Below are 25,861 nucleotides of genomic sequence, written 5' to 3' on the forward strand. Positions count from 1 at the left end.
ATTCATTTGCCTATCTTTTTTCTATAAGTTAAAGATTGATAATTTCTAATCCATTATTTCTGGTGAGTAAAATGTAAGTAATGCAGTGGGCCTTCAGATGTGACATACAGCACTATCGAGGATATTCAGCCCAGTTGTCATTCGTGTGATTATTACCATAACATGTTTCAGGGTAGCATTATCCCTACCTAATTTTGTTTTCTTTTTTAAGGTAGAGTATAACTCAGGATGTCTGTAATACTAACATGTCTGTCAGTATAAGGGGGATTGTTTTATCTGGTGTTGTTGCTTTTAGCACTTCAAAATGGGATAATATTGTCCTGAAACATGTTGTGGCAATTATCACATGACTGACAAATGGGTTGAATATCCTCAATATTGCTTGAATAACAGTTGTATGATGGCTTCACATCAGTTCTGACTTACACTGTGTTTTAAAAGTACAGCAAATAGCAGTTTCCTGTAAAAACATATTTATTTCCGATTATCCATGGTTTTGTGATTGTCCATGCAGTCTTGGGTTCACATTAACATAGATAATCTGGAGTTCTCTGTGTTTATATTTCAGAGAGTGAGACCGATCTATAACTTTACTACAGAATTCTGTAGTAAGAGCATAAAACATAGTGACTGGTCTGAACGTTTTGTTTGAGACAGATACTAGTACTGAATTCAATGTACTTACTATGGGCAGAAGAGTATCTTCATAGGTAAAAGAGGTGCATAACCAAAACCAGCAAGCTCATGAGGTGTATTTATGTAATAGACAGTATTGCAATATGTTAAGAGGAGTGCTTGGAAACTAGAATGTTGGAAATTGCAATATAAAGACAATAAAATCAAACTGATTTGGCATAATATTGAGATAGACAAGTATAGATATGGATCATGACATTATTTCTGCTACAGGAAAAAATAATATTGTAAATGATATTATGCCTTAGCAGATAATGGATTAATTTCATAGGAAAGTTCTGGTAGCATGTAAATACTTTAAGAATAAAGGAGACCACTCCCTGAAAAGCAGAAGCATTGAGTCACTGACGGGCACACATAAAACAGAAAGAAAATTTGCTAGCTTTTGGAGTAAACCCCTTTAAAACCAGAGTACACATTCATGCGCACACAGCCTATGCACCAACGAGGCGCTGGCTGAATGCACAATGCCAGTGGTGCATTTCAGTAGGTGAACTATATTGGGTTGGAATTGTGTCAGGTGGGGTGGGAAGGGGGGGGGGGGGAGGAGGAGGAGGAGGAAGCAGGGAGCAGGGGGCAGGGAGAGGGGTTGGAGATGAACCTGAATGCAGTGTACTTGTGTACGTTTTGAAGGTGTGCTGCTTTTTGTGTAGTGTGGAACAGTTTCTTTCATGTTGTGTTGTAAACATTATTGTATTATGGAGTGGACTGATAATTGTAAAAAGTTCATCAAGCTCATATTTTGTTCCCTAAGAGTAGAGTGTAATCAACATATGTGCTGTAACAAGCTATTTGTATGGCAAGGTTAGTTTTACCATTAAAAATGTCTTTTTTTTAAGCAGTTGCTGACTATGGCAGCAAGGAGCTTGATATGTTGTTACTCTAGCAAAGCATTTCGGAGTAAACCCTTGGCTAAGTCTTATTTCTGTTGGTAGATCTTACCATTAAATGAGGAATAGTTATGGCACAGTGCAATTCAAATAAGTTGGCCAGTTCTGAAATCTCAGGCAAGGTTAGTTTTTGTGTTTAATAAGATTTTGTGTAATACTTTCAGTTGTCGTATTGGGAGTTACTCTGTCAGATTAGGTGAATCTAGCTTGTCCACGGACTTTTGTGTGTTTGATGGAAAGTGTTAGCCCATGTGTGTTTTTAATTGAATATGTTGATTTGAAAATGTAAAATTCCTTGACGATATTATTTAATACTGGGGAAAGTTTGTATGCTGGTGTATTCTCGGAGTGGACAATGGATGTGATCGATAAGTTAGGTTTGTGGATTTTTGGTCGTGCCCTTAGTATGGGAGCAATGAAATTAATATGCAACTTTTTGTTTATTAGATATAAGAAGTTACATTGATTAAGAATATTAATTTTTTCTGCCATTTTCAGTTGGATCATGGTTCAGTTAAGTAATGTTGCTTGCTGAGAAAAAATTGCGATAATTAGCCATGTTATCATCTTTACAAAGGACAGTAGGGGAATTCCATTCATAACCCTTAACAATGATAGCATCATGTTCATTAAGTTTGTGTCAACTGTCTTATTATGCTGGTCTCAGTAAAGATTGTATTGGAGCATTGTTTTACTTTTTTCTCTTCTTGTGTGACAATTTCATTAATGTTATGTGCTTGATCTGCTCACAAATGTACACTGCCAGTGAGATAATTTAAATTATTAAATGAAACCTTAGTAAACACAAGTCTGCTAACGACCCGGTTCTTGTAGTAGTCTCACCTGGGTAACATCACTCTCTATCACTGCAAAGCTGAAAGTCTAAATGTGGGTGAGATGGTGTTTGCTCGAAGATATACTAAGCACCACAATTTAATTTGCACTAACACATACATTTATTCTTCACTGAAATCAGTTATTGATAACGGTGACCAGTTCGTTAACTATGAAAATTTGTTAGTGCAGTGGCAAAGTTAACTGTTCTATTGTGGGGGTGGGGGTGGGAGGGGGGGGGAGGGGGTGGGGGGGGCGAACCTTGACATTTACTCAGAAACATCACAGTTTCCACTTAACCCTTTCCTGTAGTAATTTATTAGAGAAAAGATTACACTTCAATAGTTCAGTTAATCGAGTTCATAATTAACTTCACTGAGTCCAAGAATCACTAGTTTTGATGACAATGATATTCCACCCTTGTTATCAATCACAACAAAGTTTGGTTAAAATGTTCCTTAATTAATAAAAGGTATTAAACATTAAAGTTCCTGGGTTTCATGGTTTTTGGTACATGCATATTTTCATGTAGTGTTTGTACATAGTAGCGGATGAGTCAACAGTGAGCATGAGAGTGAGAGTGAGAGTGAGAGTGTGCTTGACACAAGCCTTACTTTTCACCCTTCAAACCATGGACTGGCAATTTTGGGTGATGTTGGACTGGTTGTAGATGGGCATAAGAATATACTGTTATTTCGGAAATCACATTAGGGTTTTTAAAGTCAGTTACGATGGGGACACTGTTTTTGATGAACTATGAGAACTAATGGGACTTTGGCTTATCGAAAATGTTGATGGTCAGAAATTTAGAAAAATACATGGACACTCTTCTTCTACACAATGTGAATCTTTTTGTTTACAAGTATAAGTGCCATGTTGGAGATCATAGTAAATTACACAGAATTGTTAATTAGTGACTTAATTTATTAGTTTGTGCGCCTACCTATGACAAAGTAGATGCCGTAAAAGACAGTTTCTATGAACACCTGAAAATTGTGTATGACAGCCTATTGCAGCACAACATCAAAATAGTGCTGGGAGACTTCACTGCCAAGGTATGCAAAGAGAGACATTTGCAACTGTCAGTAGGCAGTGAAAGCATCCATGATGAAACCAATGAAAATGGATTCACTGAATCAGAAAGCATGAATGTTAGTAGAATGATCTGATGTGCTGAATCAGAAATCATGAATGTCAGAAGCACAATCTTTCCACACAATGATATGCACAAAGATACATCATATTTGGCAATGGAAAGACAGCAAACCAAATCTCAAACAGATACAGGAGTGCCCTCAGCGATATTACTGTGTACCAGAGTGCCAACAAACGCACTGGTCATAATTTGGTGTTCATAAATTTCAAAAGAAATTGTTTCACCTTATTCGTAAAATCTGGCAAGATGAAAAAAATACCAGATGTATGGAGGGAATGAATTTTTGTCCCTGTATATAAGAAAGGAGATAAATGAAACTGCAGAAAAGAAGACAAACGAAACTGCAGAAATTACAGAGGACTATCCCTACTAGTCACAGCATGCAAAGTACTGTGACGTATGACACTGTAAAGACTGAAGCCCTGTACTGAGGATGTGATAGGGAACTACCAGAATGGTTTTTGGAGAAATAGATCAACAATAGATAGTATATTTTACATCAAGACCATCAGTGAACAAATATGGGAATACAACAAGAGCATCCATTACCTGTTCATAGATTTCCAGAAGGTGCTCAGGAAATCATGGCAGAATACGGAATCCTCAACATACTCATCAGGTTGGTCAAAATGTGTATGAAGATGGTGGTAAACAGGGTGACATAATGTGGCTCAATATCAGATGTTTTGAGAACAGAACTGGATTGAAGCAAGATGATACTCCATCGCAACATATCTTCAACCTTGTCATGGAAATTTTGATAAGAGAAACCAAACAGGCAACAAATGAAAATGTCTTGAAAAAACAGTCAAGTATACTGGCCTTTGTAGATGACAGTTATAATAGGAACTAACAGTGGTGTAATTGAAATTCTGTTCAAGAAGACAAGTCGAATAGCAAACTAGACTACAGAACACAAAGAAGGTTTACTTTTTCTTCCAAAACTCGTATCCTCCAAAATCTTGACCAGGAAAACTAAGCTGCAACTCTACACCACAATCATCAGGCTAGTACTGCTATATGGAGCCAGAACATGACAAAAAAAAGAAGAGCACCGACTCTCTGTCTTCGAAAGTAAAGTCTACAGCAAAATCTTTGGGCTAACATTTAACCAAGCAACACAAAGATGGATTTTGAGATCCAGTTAAGAACCAGTTAAACTGGCCAACCAAACCTTGGTAGTGAACATTGTCAATGTGAGGCTTTTGCAATGTACAGGCCACAGTGTCAGAATGGACTGTGGCAGAATAGTCCATCAGATATATGACAATAAGATAGAAGACCTCCTGGAAGACCAAGAAGCAGATTGCAACATAAAGTGACTGCAAGGTGCTGGGTATCTCTCAATGGGTGGAAGCAGCACAACACAGGGCACAGGGTCATCATGACCCAGAGAAGTCAGTGGAGTGTGTGTGTGTGTGTGTGTGTGTGTGTGTGTGTGTGTGTGTGTGAGAGAGAGAGAGAGAGAGAGAGAGAGAGAGAGAGAGAGAGAGAGATATATATATTGTGTTAGTTTGTTAGTTCTGTATATCATATAATGTAGAAAAATTTATGTATCAAAGGTATGTACGCATAGTCCAAGTTCATAATCTGACACTGGTTATGATGGAAAGTGGCAGTGACTCTGAAATTCAGGTTTAATTATTTTGGAAGATAACTAGTTTTAGTTAATTTAAAGTACTTTACAGGGAAGTCAACATGCGGTGTTTTCCATTGTGGTGGATAATTATATGGAATTATGCTGATTAGCACTTAGTTTTTCATTTATTGTACTAATTTTAATTAGCTGTGACTTTTAATTGACCTGTTCTGTAGCCAAATTAATGGCATGAGAGCAATCAGCCTAACCAAAACGAGCATCCAAACGTTAAATTGCAGTTGTTTCAAAGAAAATGCCTTTTTTGCATGCTGCACTTCAAATTTTTATTTATGTACCTAGACGTGTCCGCCCCCCCCTCCCCCATGAACCATGGACATTGCCGTTGGTGGGGAGGCTCGCGTGCCTCAGCGATACAGATGGCTGTACCGTAGGTGCAACCACAACGGAGGGGTATCTGTTGAGAGGCCAGACAAACGTGTGGTTCCTGAAGAGGGGCAGCAGCCTTTTCAGTAGTTGCAGGGGCAACAGTCTTGATGATTGACTGATCTGGCCCTGTAACAATAACCAAAACGGCCTTGCTATGTTGGTACTGCGAATGGCTGAAAGCAAGGGGAAACTACAGCCGTAATTTTTCCCAAGGGCATGCAGCTTTACTGTATGGTTAATGATGATGGCGTCCTCTTGGGTAAAATATTCTGGAGGTAAAATAGTCCCCCATTCGGATCTCCGGGCGGGGCTACTCAAGAGGACGTCGTTATCAGGAGAAAGAAAACTGGCGTTCTACGGATCGGAGCGTGGAATGTCAGATCCCTAAATCGAGCAGGTAGGTTAGAAAATTTAAAAAGGGAAATGGATAGTTTAAAGTTAGATATAGTGGGAATTAGTGAAGTTCGGTGGCAGGAGGAACAAGACTTTTGGTCAGGTGAATACAGGGTTATAAATAAAAAATCAAATAGGGGTAATGCAGGAGTTGGTTTAATAATAAATAAAAAAAATAGGAGTGCGGGTAAGCTACTACAAACAGCATAGTGAATGCATTATTGTGGCCAAGATAGGCACGAAGCTCATGCCTACTACAGTAGTACAAGTTTATATGCCAAATTGCTCTGCAGATGATGAAGAAATTGATGAAATTTATGATGCGATAAAAGAAATTATTCAGTTGGTGAAGGGGGACGAAAATTTAATAGTCATGGGTGACTGGAATTCGAGAGTGGGAAAATGGAGAGAAGGAAATATAGTAGGTGAATATGGATTGGGGGAAAGAAATGAAAGAGGAAGCCGTCTGGTAGAATTTTGCACAGAGCATAACTTAATCATAGCTAACACTTGGTTCAAGAATCATAAAAGAAGGTTGTATACATGGTAGAATCCTGGAGATACTAAAAGGTATCAGATAGATTATATAATGGTAAGACAGAGATTTAGGAACCAGGTATTAAATTGTAAGACATTTCCAGGGGCAGATGTGGACTCTGACCACAATCTGTTGGTTATGAACTGTAGATTAAAACTGAAGAAACTGCAAAAAGGTGGGAATTTAAGGATATGGGACCTGGATAAACTGAAAGAACCAGAGGTTGTACAGAGTTTCAGGGAGACCATGAGGGAACAATTCACAGGAATGGGGGAAAGAAGTACAGTAGAAGAAGAATTGGTAGCTCCGAGGGATGAAGTACTGAAGGCAGCAGAGGATCAAGTAGGTAAAAAGATGAGGGCTAGTAGAACTCCTTGAGTAACAGAAGAAATTTCGAATTTAATTGATGAAAGGAGAAAATATAAGAATGCAGTAAATGAAGCAGACAAAAAGGAGTACAAACGTCTCCAAAATGAGATCGACAGGAAGTGCAAAATGGCTAAACAGGGATGGCTAGAGGACAAATGTAAGGATGTAGAGGCTTATCTCACTAGGGGTAAGATAGATACTGCCTACAGGAAAATTAAAGTGACCTTTGGAGAAAAGAGAACCACTTGTATGAATATCAAGAGCTTGGATGGAAACGCAGTTCTAAGCAAAGAAGGGAAAGCAGAAAGGTGGAAGGAGTATATAGAGGGTCTATACAAGGGCGATGTACTTGGGGACAATATTATGGAAATGGAAGAGGATGTAGATGAAGATGAAATTGGAGATACGATACTGCGTGAAGAGTTTGACAGAGCACTGAAAGACCTAAGTCGAAACAAGGCCCCCGGAGTAGACAACATTCCATTAGAACTACTGACGGCCTTGGGAGAGCCAGTCTTGACAAAACTCTACCATCTGGTGAGCAAGATGTATGAGAAAGGCGAAATACCCTCAGACTTCAAGAATAATATAATAATTCCAATCCCAAAGAAAGCAGGTGCTGACAGATGTGAAAATTACCGAACTATCAGTTTAATAAGTCATGGATGCAAAATACTAATGCGAATTCTTTACAGACGAATGGAAAAACTAGTAGAAGCCGACCTCGGGGAAGATCAGTTCGGATTCCGTAGAAATGTAGGAACACGTGAGGCAATACTGACCCTACGATGTATCTTAGAAGCTAGATTAAGGAAAGGCAAACCTAGCATTTGTAGACTAGAAAGCTTTTGACAATGTTAACTGGAATACTCTCTTTCAAATTCTGAAGGTGGCAGGGGTAAAATACAGGGAGCGAAAGGCTATTTACAATTTGTACAGAAAGCAGATGGCAGTTATAAGAGTCGAGGGGCATGAAAGGGAAGCAGTGGTTTGGAAGGGAGTGAGACAGGGTTGTAGCCTCTCCCCGATGTTGATCAATCTGTATATTGAGCAATCATTGAAGGAAACAAAAGAAAAATTTGAAGTAGGTATTAAAATCCATGGAGAAGAAATAAAAACTTTGAGGTTCGCCGATGACATTGTAATTCTGTCAGAGACAGCAAAGGACTTAGAAGAGCAGTTGAACGGAATGGATAGTGTCTTGAAAGGAGGATATAAGATGAACATCAACAAAATCAAAACAAGGATAATGGAATGTAGTCTAATTAAGTCGGGTGATGCTGAGGGAATTAGATTAGGAAATGAGGCACTTAAAGTAGTAAAGATGTTTTGCTATTTGGGGAGCAAAATAACTGATGATGGTCGAAGTAGAGAGGATATAAAATGTAGACTGGCAATGGCAAGGAAAGCGTTTCTAAAGAAGAGAAATTTGTTAACATTGAGTATAGATTTAAGGGTCAGGAAGTCTTTTCTGAAAGTATTTGTATGGAGTGTAGCCATGTATGGAAGTGAAACATGGACGATAACTAGTTTGGACAAGAAGAGAATAGGAGCTTTCGAAATGTGGTGCTACAGAAGAATGCTAAAGATTAGATGGGTAGATCATATAACTGATGAGGAGGTATTGAATAGAATTTTTCTTTGGGATTGGAATTATTATATTCTTCTTGAAATCTGAGGGTATTTCACCTGTCTCATACATCTTGCTCACCAGATGGTAGATTTTGTCAGGACTGGCTCTCCCAAGGCTGTCAGTAGTTCTAATGGAATGTTGTCTACTCCCGGGACCTTGTTTCGACTCAGGTCTTTCAGTGCTCTGTCGAACTCTTCACGCAGTATCGTATTTCCCATTTCATCTTCATCTACATCTTCTTCCATTTCCATAATATTGTCCTCAAGTACATCACCCTTGTATAGACCCTCTATATACTCCTTCCACCTTTCTGCTTTCCCTTCTTTGCTTAGAACTGGGTTTCCATCTGAGCTCTTGATATTCATACAAGTGGTTCTCTTTTCTCTAAAGGTCTCTTTAATTTTCCTGTAGGCACTATCTATCTTACCCCTAGTGAGATAAGCCTCTACATCCTTACATTTGACCTCTAGCCATCCCTGTTTAGCCATTTTGCACTTCCTGTCAATCTCATTTTTGATACATTTGTATTCCTTTTTGCCTGCTTCATTTACTGCATTCTTATATTTTCTCCTTTCATCAATTAAATTCAATATTTCTTCTGTTACCCAATGATTTCTACTAGCCCTCGTCTTTTTACCTATTTGATCCTCTGCTGCCTTCACTACTTCATCTCTCAAAGCTACCCATTCTTCTTCTACTGTATTTCATTCCTCCATTTGTGTCAGTTGTTCCCTCATGGTCTCCCTGAAACTCTGTACAATCTCTGGTTCTTCCAGTTTATCCAGGTCCCATCTCCTTAAATTCCCACCTTTTTGCAGTTTCTTCAGTTTTAATCTACAGTTCATAACCAACAGATTGTGGTCAGAGTCTACATCTGCCCCTGGAAATGTCTTACAATTTAAAACCTGGTTCCTAAATCTCTGTCTTACCATTATATAATCTATCTGAAACCTGTCAGTATCTCCAGGCTTCTTCCATGTATACAACCTTCTTTTATGATTCTTGAACCAAGTGTTAGCTATGATTAAGTTGTGCTTTGTGCAAAATTCTACCAGGCGGCTTCCTCTTTCATTTCTTAGCCAAAATCCATATTCAACTATTACTTTTCCTTCGCTCCCTTTCCTATTACTGAATTCCAGTCATCCTTGACTATAAATTTTCATCTCCCTTCGCTATCTGAATAATATCTTTTATTTCATCATACATTTCTTAAATTTCTTCATCATCTGCAGAGCTAGTTGGCATATAAACTTGTACTACTGTAGTAGGCATGGGCTTCGTGTCTATCTTGGCCACAATAATGCATTCACTATGCTGTTTGCAGTAGCTTACCCGCACTCCTATTTTTTTATTCATTATAAAACCGACTCCTGCATTACCCCTTTTTGATTTTGTATTTATAACCCAGTATTCGCCTGACCAAAAGTCTTGTTCCTCCTGCCACCGAACTTCACTAACTCCTACTATCTCTAACTTTAACCTATCCATTTCCCTTTTTAAATTTTCTAACCTACCTGCCCGATTAAGGGATCTGACATTCCACGCTCCGATCCGTAGAACGCCAGTTTTCTTTTTCCTGATAACGACGTCCTCCTGAGTAGTCCCCGCCCGGAGATCCGAATGGGGGACTATTTTACCTCCAGAATATTTTACCGAAGAGGATGCCATCATCATTAAACCACACAGTAAAGCTGCATGCCCTCGGGAAAAATTACGGCTGTAGTTTCCCCTTGCTTTCAGCCGTTCACAGTACCAGAACAGCAACGCCGTTTTGTCTGGTGTTACAAGGCCAGATCAGTCAATCATCCAGACTGTGCCCCTGCAACTACTGAAAAGGCTGCTGCCCGTCTTCAGGAACCACACGTTTGTCTGGCCTCTCAACAGATACCCATTGGTTGTGGTTGCACCTACGGTACGGCTATCTGTATCGCTGAGGCACACAGGCCTCCCCACCAACGGCAAGGTCCATGGTTCTTGGGGGGGGAGGGGGGGGGGGTCAAGCGGATATCAACTGCGATTTTTAAATAGGAAGCCCCATTTTTTATTACATATTCGTGTAGCACGTAAAGAAATATGAATGAATGTTTTGGTTGGACCACTCTTTTTGCTTTGTGCTGGATGGCGCTGTAATAGTCACAAACATATGGCTCACAATTTTAGACGAACAGTTGGTAACCGGTAGGTTTTTTAAATTAAAATACAAAACGTAGGTACGTTTGAACATTTTATTTCGGTTGATCCAATGTCATACATGTACCTTTGTGAGATTATCATTTCTGAGAATGCATGCTGCTACAGCATGATTACCTGTAAATACTACATTAATGCAATAAATGCTCAAAATGATGTCCATCAGCTTCAATGCATTTGGCAATACGTGTAACGACATTCCTCCCAACAGTGAGTAGTTTGCCTTCCGTAATGTTCGCACATGCATTGACAATGCACGCATGTTGTCAGGCATTGGTGGTGGGTCACGATAGCAAATATCCTTCAACTTTCCCCACAGAAAGAAATCCGAGGACGTCAGATCCTGTGAACATGCGGGCCATGGTATGGTGCTTCAATGACCAATCCATCTGTCATGAAATATGCTATTCAGTACCGCTTCAACCGCGTGCAAGCTATGTGCCAGACCTCCATCATGTTGGAAGTACATCGCCATTCTGTCATGCCGTGAAACATCTTGTAGTAACATCGGTAGAACATTATGTAGGAAATCAGCACACATTGCACCATTTAGATTGCCATCGATAAAATGGGGCCAATTATCCTTCCTCCCATAATGTCACACCATACATTAACCCGCCAAGGTCGCTGATGTTCCACTTGTCACAGCCATCGTGGATTTTCCGTTGCCCAATAGTGCATATTAGGCCGCTTTACGTTACCATTTTTGGTGAATGATGCTTCGTCGCTAGATAGAACATGTGCAAAAAATCTGTCATCGTCCCGTAATTTGTCTTGTGCCCAGTGGCAGAACTGTACACAATGTTCAAAGTTGTCGCCATGCAATTCCTGGTGCATAGAAATGTGGTATGGGTGCAATCGATATTTATGTAGCATTCTCCACACCGACGTTTTTGAGATTCCTGATTCTCGCGCAATTTGTCTGCTACTGATGTGGGAATTAGCTGTGACAGCAGCTGAAACACCTACTTGGGCAACATCATTTGTTGCAGGTCATGGTTGATGTTTCACATGTGACTGAACACTTCCTGTTTCCGTAACTAACATAACTATCCAGCGAACGTCCAGACATTTGGATGTTGTCATCCAGGATACCGAGCAGCATACATAGCACATGCCCATTGGGCATTTTGATCACAATAGCCATACATCAACATGATATTGACCTTTTCCGCAATTGGTAAATGGTTGATTTTAACACGGGTAATGTATCATGAAGCAAATACCATCTGCACTGGTGGAATGTTACGTGATACCACATACTTACACATTTGTGACTATTACAGTGCCATCTATCGCAAAGTGAAAAAAGTGGTCCAACTAAAACATTCATATTTCTTTACGTACTACACCGAATATGTAATAAAATATGTGGGTTCCTATTTTTAAAAAAACGCAGTTGATATTCATTTTACCTATGGCAGCACCATCTAGCAGGCCAACCATAGCGCCATCTGGTTTCCCCCTACAAGGTAGATGAGTTTTGTTCTTTGTAGTTTTTTTGTTTGATGGTTATTTCGTGAGATATTTGTCCCAGTCACTATGAATGGTCCACCCTGTATATATGTCTGGGTCAGCTTGTTAATACAAAAATAGACTTCCGACCTAGAGATACTTCATTGTATAAATTGGCCTGGCAAGCTTATTCTCTTCAGTTACCAAATGCAAGAAGTTCACTGAGCTGAAGAAGACACGTTTGACCAGGGTATACTGTTAGTTCTAACTTATGGCTGTGAGACAAGGACATTAAATGAGTTCATTATCAGCAAACTCGTAGTAACTCAAAATGGAATGGAAAGATTAATGTTGGGCTACGCAAAGAAACACAGGAAGAAAGCAGTTAGATATCAGACATACACCAAAGGTCAATGACATAATAGTAAGTGTAAATACCTTGAAGTACCAACGAGCTGCCGGCCGGTGTGGCCAAGCGGTTCTAGGCACTTCAGTGACCGTTATGGTCACAGGTTCGAATCCTGCCTCGGGCATGGATGTGTGTGATGCCCTTAGGTTAGTTAGGTTTAGGTAATTCTAAGTTCTAGGGGACTGATGACCTCAGATGTTAAGTCCCATAGTGCTCAGAGCCATTTGAACCATTTGAGCAATGAGCTGATTGAGTCCAGTATACCAAAAATACCAAGAGGGAGACCACTGGGCAGATGGGATACAAGCTTATGAAAGACAGTTGCATTCAATTGGCAACAAGAAGATCAAGATGTAAGAGCCTGATGGGATCATGTGTTGCATGCCAACTCAAATAGGCCAAATCTCCACTGATTGTATTGGCATATGAGGAAGGAGAGAGAGAGAGAGAACCTTCTTACAAAACTTAAGAAGCAAGAATTTAACAGTTGAAACCATTTTAACAGGATCAGTAGGAATATGCTTTCAAAAATGACATGGACTGATCGGGTACCTAAAGATGAGCCCCCCAGGATTCGAAATGCATTGTGTATTGAAAAAAAAATCACAATTTGTGACTGAAAGTGGTTGATTTTATTTTTTACAAAAGGAAAAGTCTCAGCAGCAACACTGATAACAATGGGCAGAATTAAGATTGGATTTATTGAGTTTTTGTTTCTCCTAAGAGTTTTTTGGTCAGTACACTCCTACAGCAGTTGCACATGTGGAATAGCTGTTTGTTCTTAAAGACTGGTCTGTTCAGAGAATTGGAGCTTTAAGTGAAAACACATTTTAATGTAGCGGGAGGTGATTAAATGTTTTAAAATTTGTTTTTTCAAAAGCAGTGTGCTGTATGCCTTCAAGCAACCTCCCCCTGTCTTTCTCTCTCCCTTCCCGTACCCCCTCTCTCCTCCCTATCCCCTCCCCTACATCTTCCACTCCCATAGAATGTACATTTGCTGATTTATAATAAGTTTCTTTGTCTAATTCTAACTTTTTGTGATCTAAGGTTATTAAAAATTCCATTTGTTACAGTGCATACTGTGGGAGCCTGTGGATAGCAGCTTTGTATTGCAGCAGTAGGATGGCAGAGATACTGAACCACCCTGAAGAAAGTATCCATTATTCTGAAATACTGGCTCGGGCAAAGGAGGCATTTAATTCGAAGCTATGGAATGGTATTGTCTTTCATAATTATTGTTTGGGTTTGATGATATGTAAACTGAATAATTTGTTTTGAAATATGCTGACAGTTAGGTGGAGGAAGAGAAGGAGTAGAAATGTTACACAGACCACTTTCTTGGCCACAGAAGTTTCAGTTTTTAAATGGTACTCGCAAACTTTGCAGTGTGACAGACCCTGAAATCAAAAGACGGTGTGCTATGTTAGCGTAGAGTTTTTCGTTTACTGTTCAGAAAATCATTGCACTAACCACAATGCAGACCCACTGTGAATGCTGTTTGTGAGTGTGTGGTTAAGTAAGTGCTGTTTGTAAGCTGCTGTGACTCACTCTCACTGTTGCCATGCTATTTAAAGTTACTCTGAATGTGTTCAGTGAACTTCCAAGAGCTGCATACTAAAGGTATCAGAGGTACTCTGAATGCCATCTTCTCCAGCAGACACTGCCTTCCTGTCAGGTAATACACAAGCTAGCACTACTTGTCAGATTGAGTCCAAGTGGCAAGTCAGTGGTAGGTTGAATCTGGGTACAGAGTAGTGAGGGACCAGAGAGAGCTCAGGGTATTGCACCTGTACCGCTTACCGACAAGTCTGGGGTTCTGTCTCTTAACTGAAACTGAACCATTGTAACACAATACCTGTTGGGAAATGTGCTGTGCTGTGTGCATGTCATAGAGAGGTGAGTGCTAAAGATTCAGTTAATTATTGGCAGTTTGAAGGTGCAATGAACAGATGGTGCATCTTACGAAAATGACAGCAAGAGGCATGAAGGATAATCATATGCACTTAGTGTGTGTGCACCTGGAGGCCTCATTCTATATGTTGAAGAGGCTTTTCTGGTTGCCATTGAAGGAATAGGGTGCAACATCACCACAGATTGTGGCTCACAGAGGAACAATCAATGTCTGCCATGTGGGCGCAGAGGTTATGCTTCACTCTTTTGAAGTTTTGTTCATTTTTTTGACACAATATTTATTTATGACTCAATCATACTGATTTGTGACATAGTGGCCATCTTCAGATGCTGTAAAAATATAAAGCTTATTATATTAATACCTTAAAGCAAGTTCAGCAGAGTCCTGCTAATCCAAACCCCAGTAATCCGAACATGAAAAATGTTAGTCTAAGTATGGAAAACTGTGCAATAACCTGCTGTACATACACACTATTTTAATTTACCCAGTACAGTTAACAAGTATTAGAAAAATTGGCAAGAAAACATTAGATGTAAACAATGCATAAAAATTAAAGAAAAGCAGTCAAACTTTCTAAAATACAGCAGACATTTTATCCCTACTTTTTAGATGACAAAAACTAATTGTTTTTTGGTGTAATGAAGGCAGTCTGTTATGATGCATAGTTGCGACATTGTCTCATAAACATCAAATCAGCAGGTGTAGCTCCAAATAAAGTAGCACGAGGTCAAAGGATTCTGCTGCATCACTGTGTGGCGCCAGCTCTCATTTGTCACTTTCAGGCTCATTGTCACTTCCTTCAAAGCAGTCCACTTCTTCCTGGTCTTAAGTCACAGCAGCAACTAAATCAGCGTCAGTACGGTTCTCCACACATGCCCCATCCATTGCCATCCACTCATCTACGTCTCCTTCACTAGTTTCTTCACATCCAGGGATTGTCTGTATCATTTGTAGTACATTTTCCTCTTCATTTTCAACTAGGTTGTCCTAAAATTCAAGAGATGTCCACAGTTTTCTCCATGATTTTTTCAGAGTATTTTCTGAAATATTCTGCCATGCCTCAGTGGCCCAATAAACATCCTCCTTCACACTGGTCTTTTTTTATTTTGTCCACTAAAGGAATGCTATGATCTTGGATCAGCATTCTTAAATATTGTTTTCTGTAAATCAGTTGTAATGTTTGCAGTACGCCCTCATCCATCGGCTGTAGAAGTGTTGTAACATTCAGTGGCAAAAGCTTTGCCACAATTCTCCATTGCATAATTCCTCAGTGCTGGGGTGAGGATTGCAAGGGGAGACAATTGATTTTCCTTAGAAAACCATCGAACAGAGGGAACAAACTGGCCGTGTAACCACTCTTTGAACAGCTTACCATCCATCCATGCTTTTTTCTGGTTGCGATAATATAAGGGCATGGACTTCATGTTGCAGTTTTTAAAAGCCCTGGGCCTAGAAGATTTGCTGATCAGCATTAAAGGCAGCTTGTGATTACCAGCAGGATTGCTGCACACTAATAAAGTCACATGATCTTTGCGCATTTTAAAACCAGGAGCATGGGCTTCTGCTTTTGATGCTAGGCTTTTTGTTGGCAATTCCCTAATATTAAGGTCAGTCTTGTCAGCACTATAAATTTGTTTGGGAGAATACTTTCCCTCTTGTATCATTTTTTCAAACTCATCCAAGTATTCCTTCACTGTATCATGCTCAGAAGACAGCTTCTCTCCAATAATTGTTAGCTGATGGATTCCATGACGTTTTTTGAATCTATCCAACCAACCCGTACTCGCACTAAAAGATTCGTCACCATTCCACTCAAAGGAGTTCCCCTTTCTCTTTCCTGTGTAAACCGAAGGAAAAGAGCTCCATCCTCTTTATCGTCCTGGGACTGTTTCAAAGCCTGCCGGATTTCAAGTATTTTTCCTGAAGATGTTGCAGAGGACTGTTCAAGCTTCACTTGGTTCTTCTTCCAATCACAAATGGTTGCTTTACCAACACCCAGTTCTGTTGCCAGTTTAGATACATTCTCACCAGTGTCAATCCACTTCAAAGCATTCAGTTTTTCTTTGAGAGTTAAAGTCGTATGTTTCCATTTACTCATCACAAAAATGCATACACCACTACACCTGAACGAATACAATAAAACTGTTACTCATGCCAGCGATCAATAACTAACGTAACCAAGCGCTTTGTGAGCCAACTGGCAGTGCACTGACCTCAGACATTACAAAGGTCTCAGCAGTGCACAACAACAAGGGCAGGGAGTGAGAGTGAGCCATTGTTCCCATTTGTAACCATAGTGTACCTACTGTACTTACCTGCTTGGTATACTTCATTCTAGAAACTCGTCACTGTAATTCCAGCTAATCTGAGCAAATTGGTAAACCAAACAAGGTCCGGTCTCAATTAGTTTGGATTAATGGGACTCTACTGTAATTTTTTTTATTAGATTTTCTTGTTAGATAAGTAAAGTGCTATTAAAATACATGTGGACCATACCAAAGAGTGGCATTTGGTGAACAAATGTTCATATTTTGTCAAACTGAATCTAATACGAAAAATCAGAGGATTATGTAAGTACAATTAAGTGTACTTGACTTTCCCTGTTCTTTGCGTTAGGTGTGCACTTCCTCTGTAAGATAACCTTTACTTTTGAAAATCATAAAATATAACAGATACAAAAATAACATTTCAGTCAGTTATTTGTAAAACATAGAAATAGAGAACAGGTCATTAAATCAGTAAAACCATATTTAAAATAGAGTAAGGTCTATACAATAAAAGAAACAAAAGAGCAATATTTACAATACAAATTTCCCACGACTGATGTTGCTGTGCTTCTGACTGCTAGATGCTAATGCCACTTCCCATAAGCTTGGAAGAGAGAACACAGACTGGATGGCAAGGGCACTTTCTGTTGCAGCTCACTGGCACTCCACTTCTGGCTGCAAGGCTTTGACATTTGCTGGGTAGATGCTAGGCTGTCGAGGAGCGACCTGGATGGTTCAGTGCAGCACTCAGTTGCAGCAAGACCCCGTCGCCAGTTGGAGTATGCATTTAGGATGCTGCGACTACCTCAGCTGAATAGATCATCATAAACTTTAAAATATGTATCTGTTAAAACCTCATTTTGTTCATTGGAGAGCGTTCCCAGTTCCTTCTAAACACAGTGAAAAAAGCTGTGTCAATCAAACAGCCGGGTCCTTTGACATGGGATTTGAAAAGCACCCTTTTGCCAGCAAACACACAATATTAGGCCACGTCCTATGTAAGTGCCAGAAGCGACCAACAGCGAATGACATCTGGTTATGTGACACTCCTGCAGCAAGTGGCACCATCAGGTGATATGCTCGGATGTCCTGTATGCAAGTAACAATCTCCCACTACAAGATGGCTTCTTAGAGCTGACCAGCACCCCTAAACTGTAGTAAATTATAGCTCAAGAGCAAGGCAACAAAATCAGCTTTACTTAAGAAAATTAGACCATAAAGGAGCACCGTGCATGAAATTTATGAAGAGAGGAATCTTAATGGAGAATATCATCAACTACAAATATCACGAGACAAATAATTTGAATATATGAGGTGCATTTGGAAAGTAAATTTCCCTATTTTTTAAAAAAACAAGGACAACCTACTTGCATGAAAAACTTTATTGGCAACAGGTGTAGCAATGTTTGAGCTATTTTTTGACATAGCCACCAAAAGAATTGAGCTACTTGTCATACCATGGGATCAACTTTTGAATTCGTGTCATAGAAGTCTGCTGCCTGTGAATGGCAGCTCTTCATTGTTGTCAAAACACTGGCTGGAGGACAGGAATTTATTGAGGGGCAAGAAAAGATGTAAATCACTGGAAACAAGATCAGAACACTATGCTGAATGATCAAACAGTTCCCATCAGAAACTTCTGCAAAATAGTTGGTGTGCGCCAAGTCATATCAGGACGAGCATTGCACTTCACAGTTTTTCCATTGTTTCACAGTAGCAGTCAGTGTTTGCTGTTTCACATCTGGGCAGGAAGTCAGTGAGTAGAATGCCTTTCCTGTCCCAGAACATGGTGCACATCACTTTCTGCACCGACACAGTCTGAATTTCATCTTGACTGGAGATCCACTGTGATGCCAATGCATTGACTGCTGCTTGGGGTCCACATTTTGTAGCATGTGATGATCCTGTCGATGAATTTATCGCCGTCATCATGATAACACTCCAGAAATGCAGTGTTGTTCTAAAGTGTTTCATTTGTTGCTTGGGTGTCAGGTTTTTCGGCACCCCACTGGCACACAATTTCTTGACCGGCAGGCCCTTAGTGACAGTGTTATGCAACAAGGAACACAATATCTGCAAAAATGACTGCTGAGTTTCGTAATAGTGAAGTGACGGTTCTCCAGGATGCGCTGCCACACCAGCTCAGCCATTTGATCATTGAAAATGGATGGTCGCCCACTGCGCTCTTCATCGTTGACTTTATTATGACCTTTGGAAAAAAGCCTACACCAGCAATTCACCATCTGTTTGCTCATGATGTTCTTCTCATAGACCTGACAGAGCTGACGAATTTCAATGGGCGCTTTGTTTTGCGCATTAAGGAGCCTTATCACTGACAGAACCTCACAGGTGATGGGAGAATGAATGAGAGACGCCATTTTGGGGCACTGCTGCTGCATTACTGATGCTAGGCAGGACCTGTCCAGCTGACATTCGATTCTCATGTTATAGATCTGTTGCTCATGTGCAATTTTCATGGGTAAATATGTCTACATTAAAGGAAACAACATTGGGAAACTTAATTTCTGGATGTACCTTGTATGTGGATGAGTGTAGAGACGTTTGACTACCTCATCAGTAAATTAAAGATGAATGTTTCCTACTTGTCCGTGGCATAATGGTAGCGTCTTAGGCAAGTGAACAGGACAGTTGTTGGGTCCTAAGTTTGATCCTTCTTACTTCCTATATTTTAACTGTCTTGGTTTAAACCTGTCTGAGTTTTATCTGTGCTGCTTACACTGCATCTCAAAGCATAGTTTTAAGGTCTCGTCAAAGTTCTTGATTTTTAAGCGTATAAACACCTATCCCAGAACATCACACACATTAAATTCTGAACAAAACGCAGTGAGCAACCACAAAATATTAGTGATATTTGATTGTTGGACATGTAATTCATCAGCAATCAATGTTAAGGCCAAGTATTTCAGTTAATCTAAATAGCATGTGCAAGTTTCATTCAGAAAGCGTGATCTTATTGACACCTCATTTGCCTTCCTAGTGTCTTCAAAAAAATTTCTAAGTTTAGTAGTTAATTCAAAGGAAGCCTCTTTGACAGTTAAATATCACACAAATTATCTTCTTATGTGCAAGGTAGCTAGGCCTTGAAGAGATGAACTTTGTTCATGAAATATTTGAATTTTTTCTTAAATGGAAAATTAAATATTTTGTTGCGGTACTGGACCTCACGCTACCTACTTTCATGCTCCATTTGCCCACTTCTCAGTGGCTATGAAAATTCAGACAAATACTCACTGTGTAATTTATAGGGAGTCTTGTTTTTCTCTGTTTAAGCAGTTGTCCAAAACATTTCGAGAGTTTATCATATGACAAAATACATCCATTTCGCTTGCTGTCATTCCCAAAAACCTTGTTTCGATATCTTGAACCATTATGAAATACGACGAGATTCGGGAGCTATGCGAGCGACTTGTCCCCAGATATATAACAACCAGTATCTCGAATGAAAAGAGATATCATTCCGCTCTCAACCTTAAATACAATTCCAGTATGTTGGCTATATTTGATAGCGATAGTGTATGGCCTAAAATGAACTGTGCTCAAAAGTCTATACAGTCATTTACTTAGTCTCTAGCAGCACAGTAGCTATTATAAATAATGAAAATAAATTCAGTGTTTCATTGAGTGAATATATCAAGCTATAAGATGTGGGAGAATCAAATTTTTTCACTGAATAAATTTCTTAAAATCAGATGATAAGTATTTCATAGCAGCTGCCATGTCTGCTCCAGAGTTTTGCCAAGAAGACTTCTAGCTGTCACTCTTGCTGTTGCATGTGCTGCAGGGACAAGATTCAAATATGTTTGAATTCAAACATCACAAGTTGTAGCAGAAGACAGGCAGTGCCATGGATGTCGCTCACCTAGGACACATCCATAACTATACCTGCAGGTGTGTTCTGTCGTCTGAAGCTGCCGCGTGCTGTGAGTTGCTTGTGTCGCTTATGTAGGATGCAGCCTTGGGCCTCCATATGCAAGAGGAGGAACATAATGTTGGTAACATTGATGAGCAACTACAAATTTTACATAAATTTGTAAAAAGTTAATGTTTAGACGTTTAGAACAAATGGAGATTTATATTGGTAGACAGAAGGGATCGGACCAACTCCTTAGTGAGCAAAACAAGTTTGCAACAGATGAATATTTTAATATTTATGATGATATATCCAGTTAAGGCAGCCGGTGCATGCTACAGACATGCTCCAATTGACAATGGGGCCTTCCTATGACAGAATGCTACACTGTGCCACCTGAGTCACTTTTCAGTTCCTGGCATCTGCCAAGGAAATGTAATCACCTTGTAGCTGGAAGAGGAGTGCCAGCAAGCTGCAGCAGATGGACATTCTTTTGATCAAGGCTGTATTGTCTCTTCTAAGCTCATGGACAGTGTTGAACATCTAGTAGTTAGAAGTCCAGCACTGTCAGTCATCAGAAATTTGTACCACAAAGATTTCTCCTCCTTTTCTTTCATTTCATAGACATTACCCAGTTCTCAACACGGTTTTACTGATAAACCAACCTGTGCTCTATTTTTATATTTCACAAGTAACTGATTTAAATATTGCTGTGATATATTTGTCATATTTATTGTCTTACAGATGACACCCACATCTAGAGCAAAGAGTGGGGAAGGAAATATTGTGCTGATTTTTGGTATTACATTCAGTGTGACGATCCATGAACATTTCTTCACCAAATGTGGCTCTTAGGCATTATGCTATCCTTAGGAAGATACAGGGAAGCAACTCCCTCCTGGAGTTGGGTGGAGTTGCAAACAATATAGATAGCCCAGCTATTGCTGAAATCCTTTATTAATAATCATAAAGAAATGTAGAGCAGTGTGTCTGCAGCAAGCAGGTGGCAGGTGATGGCCCGTGGACCTGAACATTCTACCACATACATGCCGATGCAAGTGTTCCTCGAAGAGGGCAATGTGCAGCGTTATGGAACCTCTGCATTGCAGCAAGTGATGCTGTCTACATTAAGACGACAGGGTGGTTTAGCGACAAATGGTGCCAAGGGATATGCAGGACTGCCCCAGGCATTAACTAGATTCTGAGGACTGGTGCAGAGCTGACTAGACCCCTCAATGTGTGTTTAAGACAATCGGGGGGAGGAGGGGGGGGAGGGGGACCGTGTTGCTATCTGCTATGAGCCCAGGCAGTCAGTGGTTCATATCCCAGTGGCAGTGGCTGCTGTAAGCATGTGTGCGAGCGCACACCCGTCCCTCCCTCCCCCCAAGGTAAGTCCCTCTGCCCCCAGGACCGGAACGACTCCCCACCTTCCCCCCCAAAACAGATATATTCCGCACGTCCAGGGCCTCGCTGCGATGGAGCACTTCCTTTCACGCCGATCACCTGCCACCCTACCTAAAAGCTCTTTCCTCATTACCTTAGCCAGATTCATCCTGACCCACAACTTCTTCACTTTTGAAGGCCAGACATACCAACAATTAAAGGGAACAGCCATGGGTACCAGGATGGCCCCTCGTACGCCAACCTATTCATGGGTCGCTTAGAGGAAGCCTTCTTGGTTACCCAGGCCTGCCAACCCAAAGTTTGGTACAGATTTATTGATGATATCTTCATGATCTGGACTCACAGTGAAGAAGAACTCCAGAATTTCCTCGCCAACCTCAACTCCTTTGGTTCCATCAGATTCACCTGGTCCTACTCCAAATCCCATGCCACTTTCCTTGACGTTGACCTCCATCTGTCCAATGGCCAGCTTCACATGTCCGTCCACATCAAACCCACCAACAAGCAACAGTACCTCCATTATGACAGCTGCCACCCATTCCACATCAAACGGTCCCTTCCCTACAGCCTAGGTCTTCGTGGCAAATGAATCTGCTGCAGTCTGGAATCCCTGAACCATTACACCAACAACCTGACTACAGCTTTCGCATCTCGCAACTACCCTCCCAACCTGGTACAGAAGCAAATAACCAGAGCCACTTCCTCATCCCCTCAAACCCAGAACCTCCCACGGAAGAACCACAAAAGTGCCCCACTTGTGGCAGGATACTTTCCGGGACTGGACCAGACTCTGAATGTGGCTCTCCAGCAGGGATACGACTTCCACAAATCCTGCCCTGAAATGAGATCCATCCTTCATGAAATCCTCCCCACTCCACCAAGAGTGTCTTTCCGCCGTCCACCTAACCTTCGTAACCTGTTAGTTCATCCCTATGAAATCCCCAAACCACCTTCCCTACCCTCTGGCTCCTATCCTTGTAACCACCCCCAGTGTAAAACCTGTCCCATGCACCCTCCCACCACCACCTACTCCAGTCCTGTAACCCGGAAAGTGTACACGATCAAAGGCAGAGCCATGTGTGAAAGCACCCACGTGATTTACCAACTGACCTGCCTACACTGTGACGCATTCTATGTGGGAATGACCAGCAACAAACTGTCCATTCGCATGAATGGACACAGGCAAACAGTGTTTGTTGGTAATGAGGATCACCCTGTGGCTAAACGTGCCTTGGTGCACGGCCAGCACATCTTGGCACAGTGTTACACCGTCCGGTTATCTGGATACTTCCCACTAACACCAACCTATCTGAACTCCGGAGATGGGAACTTGCTCTTCAATATATCCTCTCTTCCCGTTACCCACCAGGCCTCAATCTCCGCTAATTTCAAGTTGCCGCCACTCATACCTCACCTGTCATTCAACAACATCTTTGCCTCTGCACTTCCGCCTCGACTGACATCTCTGCCCAAACTCTTTGTCTTTGAATATGTCTGCTTGTGTCTGTATATGTGTGGATGGATATATATGTGTGTGTGTGTGTGTGTGTGTGTGTGTGTGGTGTGTGTGTGTGTGTGTGTGTGTGTGTGTGTGTGTGTGCGCGCGGGCGAGTGTATACCCGTCCTTTTTTCCCCCTAAGGTAAGTCTTTCTGCTCCCAGGATTGGAATGACTCCTTACCCTCTCCCTTAAAAGCCACATCCTTTCGTCTTTCCCTCTCCTTCCCTCTTTCCTGACGAAGCAACCGTTGGTTGCGAAAGCTAGAATTTTGTGTGTATGTTTGTGTTTGTGTGTCTATTGACCTGCCAGCGCTTTCGTTTGGTAAGTCACATCATCTTTGTTATATATATATATATATATATGTGTAATGGAAGGAAACATTCCACGTGGGAAAAATTATATATAAAAACAAAGATGAGGTGACTTACCGAACAAAAGCGCTGGCAGGTCGATAGACACACAAACAAACACAAACATACACACAAAATTCAAAACAAAGACGATGCGACTTACCAAACGAAAGTGCTGGCAGGTCGATAGACACCTTGTTTGTTTGTGTGTCTATCGATCTGCCAGCGCTTTCGTTTGGTAAGTCACATCATATGAACTTTCAGCAGAAGCAATGCTGTCCTTTACCTAACACTCTGTTTCTCATCAGTCACCAATGATTTTCAGTGGCGTGAAACTCTGTGGTGGTATGTCATCCACTACGCCCTGCCAAAATGGAATCATTAGTCAGCCTCCGTACTTTATTCCACAAACTTGCTGGCACAACTATGTGGTGATGACACTGAGCCATGCACTGTTCTTCCATGCTTGCCCCCAATACGTTTTATGGTGTTGAGTTTGTCAGTAAGTCCATCTGCATTTCCATGTGATTTCCCTGAACATGTACAACCTCCAAATTAAATTCACTTAATTGTAAAGCTGAGAGGGTCAAATGTCTGCTTGGAGCTTTTAGTCCTGGAACCCATTTCAGTGCTGTGTGATCTGTTTTGACCTTGAAGTGTCACCCATACAGATAACAATGAAAATTAGAATGAGCATTTCCTGTTTGCTAGTCAGACAGGTCTCCTTCACCTTACTTAGCTGGCAAGCAGCACTTACACTGAGGTGAGGTGAGGTGACAAAAAGTCATGGGATAGTGATAGGCATGTATGTAGATGGCGGTAGTATCGTATACACAAGGTATAAAAGGGCAGTGCATTGGTGAGGCTGTCATTTGTACTCAGGCAGTTCATGTGAGAAGATTCCTGATGTTATCAAGGTGGCACAATGGGAATTAACAGACTTCGAATGCCACAGAATTGTAGTAAGAGCTGGATGCATGGGACACTCCATTTTGGTAACCATTAGGGAATTAAATGTTCCAAGATCTACAGAGTCAAGAGTGAGCTGTAAGTACCATATTTCAGGCATTACCTCTCACCATAGACAATGCAGTGGTCAACGGCCTTCACTTAGCAACCAAGAGCAGTGGCATCTGCATAGAGTTGTAAGTGCTAATGGAGAAGCAAACCATGTGAAATAACCATAGAAATCAATATGGGACGTATGATGAATGTATCCATTAGGTCAGTGTTGAAATTTGGTGTTTATAGGTTATGGCAGCAGACAGCTGATGCGAGTGCCATTGCTAACAGCATGACATCGCCTAGAGCAACTTTCTTGGGCTCGCACCCATAACAGTTAAATCTAGATTACTGGAAACTGTGGCCTGGTCGGATGATTTCAGTTGGTAAGAGCTGATGGTAGAGTTTGAGTAAAGTGCAGACCCCATGAAGCTATAGACATAAGTTGTCAACAAGGCATGCCAAGCTGGTGGTGGCTCCATTTTGGTGTGGGCTGTTTTCACATGGAACAGACTGGGTCCTCTGGTCCAATTGAACTAATCATTGACAGGAAATAATTATGTTCAGCTACTTGGAGATTCAGCTATTCAGGGACTTCGTGCTCCCAAAAAACAATGCCGTGTCACCGGGCCACAATAGTTTGTGATTGGTTTGATGAACATTCTGGACAATTCGAGCAAATAATTTGGCCATCCAGATCACCTGACATGAATCCCATCAAATGTTTATGGGACATAATCGTGAGGTCGGTTCATGCACAGCATCCTGCACCCCAACACTTTCATAATTATGGATGGCTATAGAGGCAGTATGGCTCACTGTTTCTGCACAGTTCTTCCAATGACTTGTGGAGACCATGCCACATGGAGTTGCTGCATTATGCTGGGCAAAAAGGAGGTCCGACATGATTTTAGAGGTATCTCATGACTTTTGTCACCCCAGTGTAAGCTATTGGATGTTCTTCCCA

The 25,861-nt window shown here is 40.9% G+C and overlaps 1 protein-coding gene across 1 annotated transcript in view; it reads left to right on the top strand.

Moving 5' to 3' along the window:
* The window catches only part of LOC124798257 (non-lysosomal glucosylceramidase), a 257,460-nt gene that overhangs the window by 191,344 nt on the left and 40,255 nt on the right, over nucleotides 1-25,861 (top strand). Inside the window, exon 13 of the mRNA XM_047261576.1 lies at nucleotides 13,663-13,805. Coding sequence (XP_047117532.1) covers nucleotides 13,663-13,805 — 143 coding nt within the window. The remainder of the gene's footprint in view (nucleotides 1-13,662; nucleotides 13,806-25,861) is intronic.

The sequence above is a fragment of the Schistocerca piceifrons genome, chromosome 5 (genome assembly GCF_021461385.2).
Source record: "Schistocerca piceifrons isolate TAMUIC-IGC-003096 chromosome 5, iqSchPice1.1, whole genome shotgun sequence".
Taxonomy (NCBI): domain Eukaryota; kingdom Metazoa; phylum Arthropoda; class Insecta; order Orthoptera; family Acrididae; genus Schistocerca; species Schistocerca piceifrons.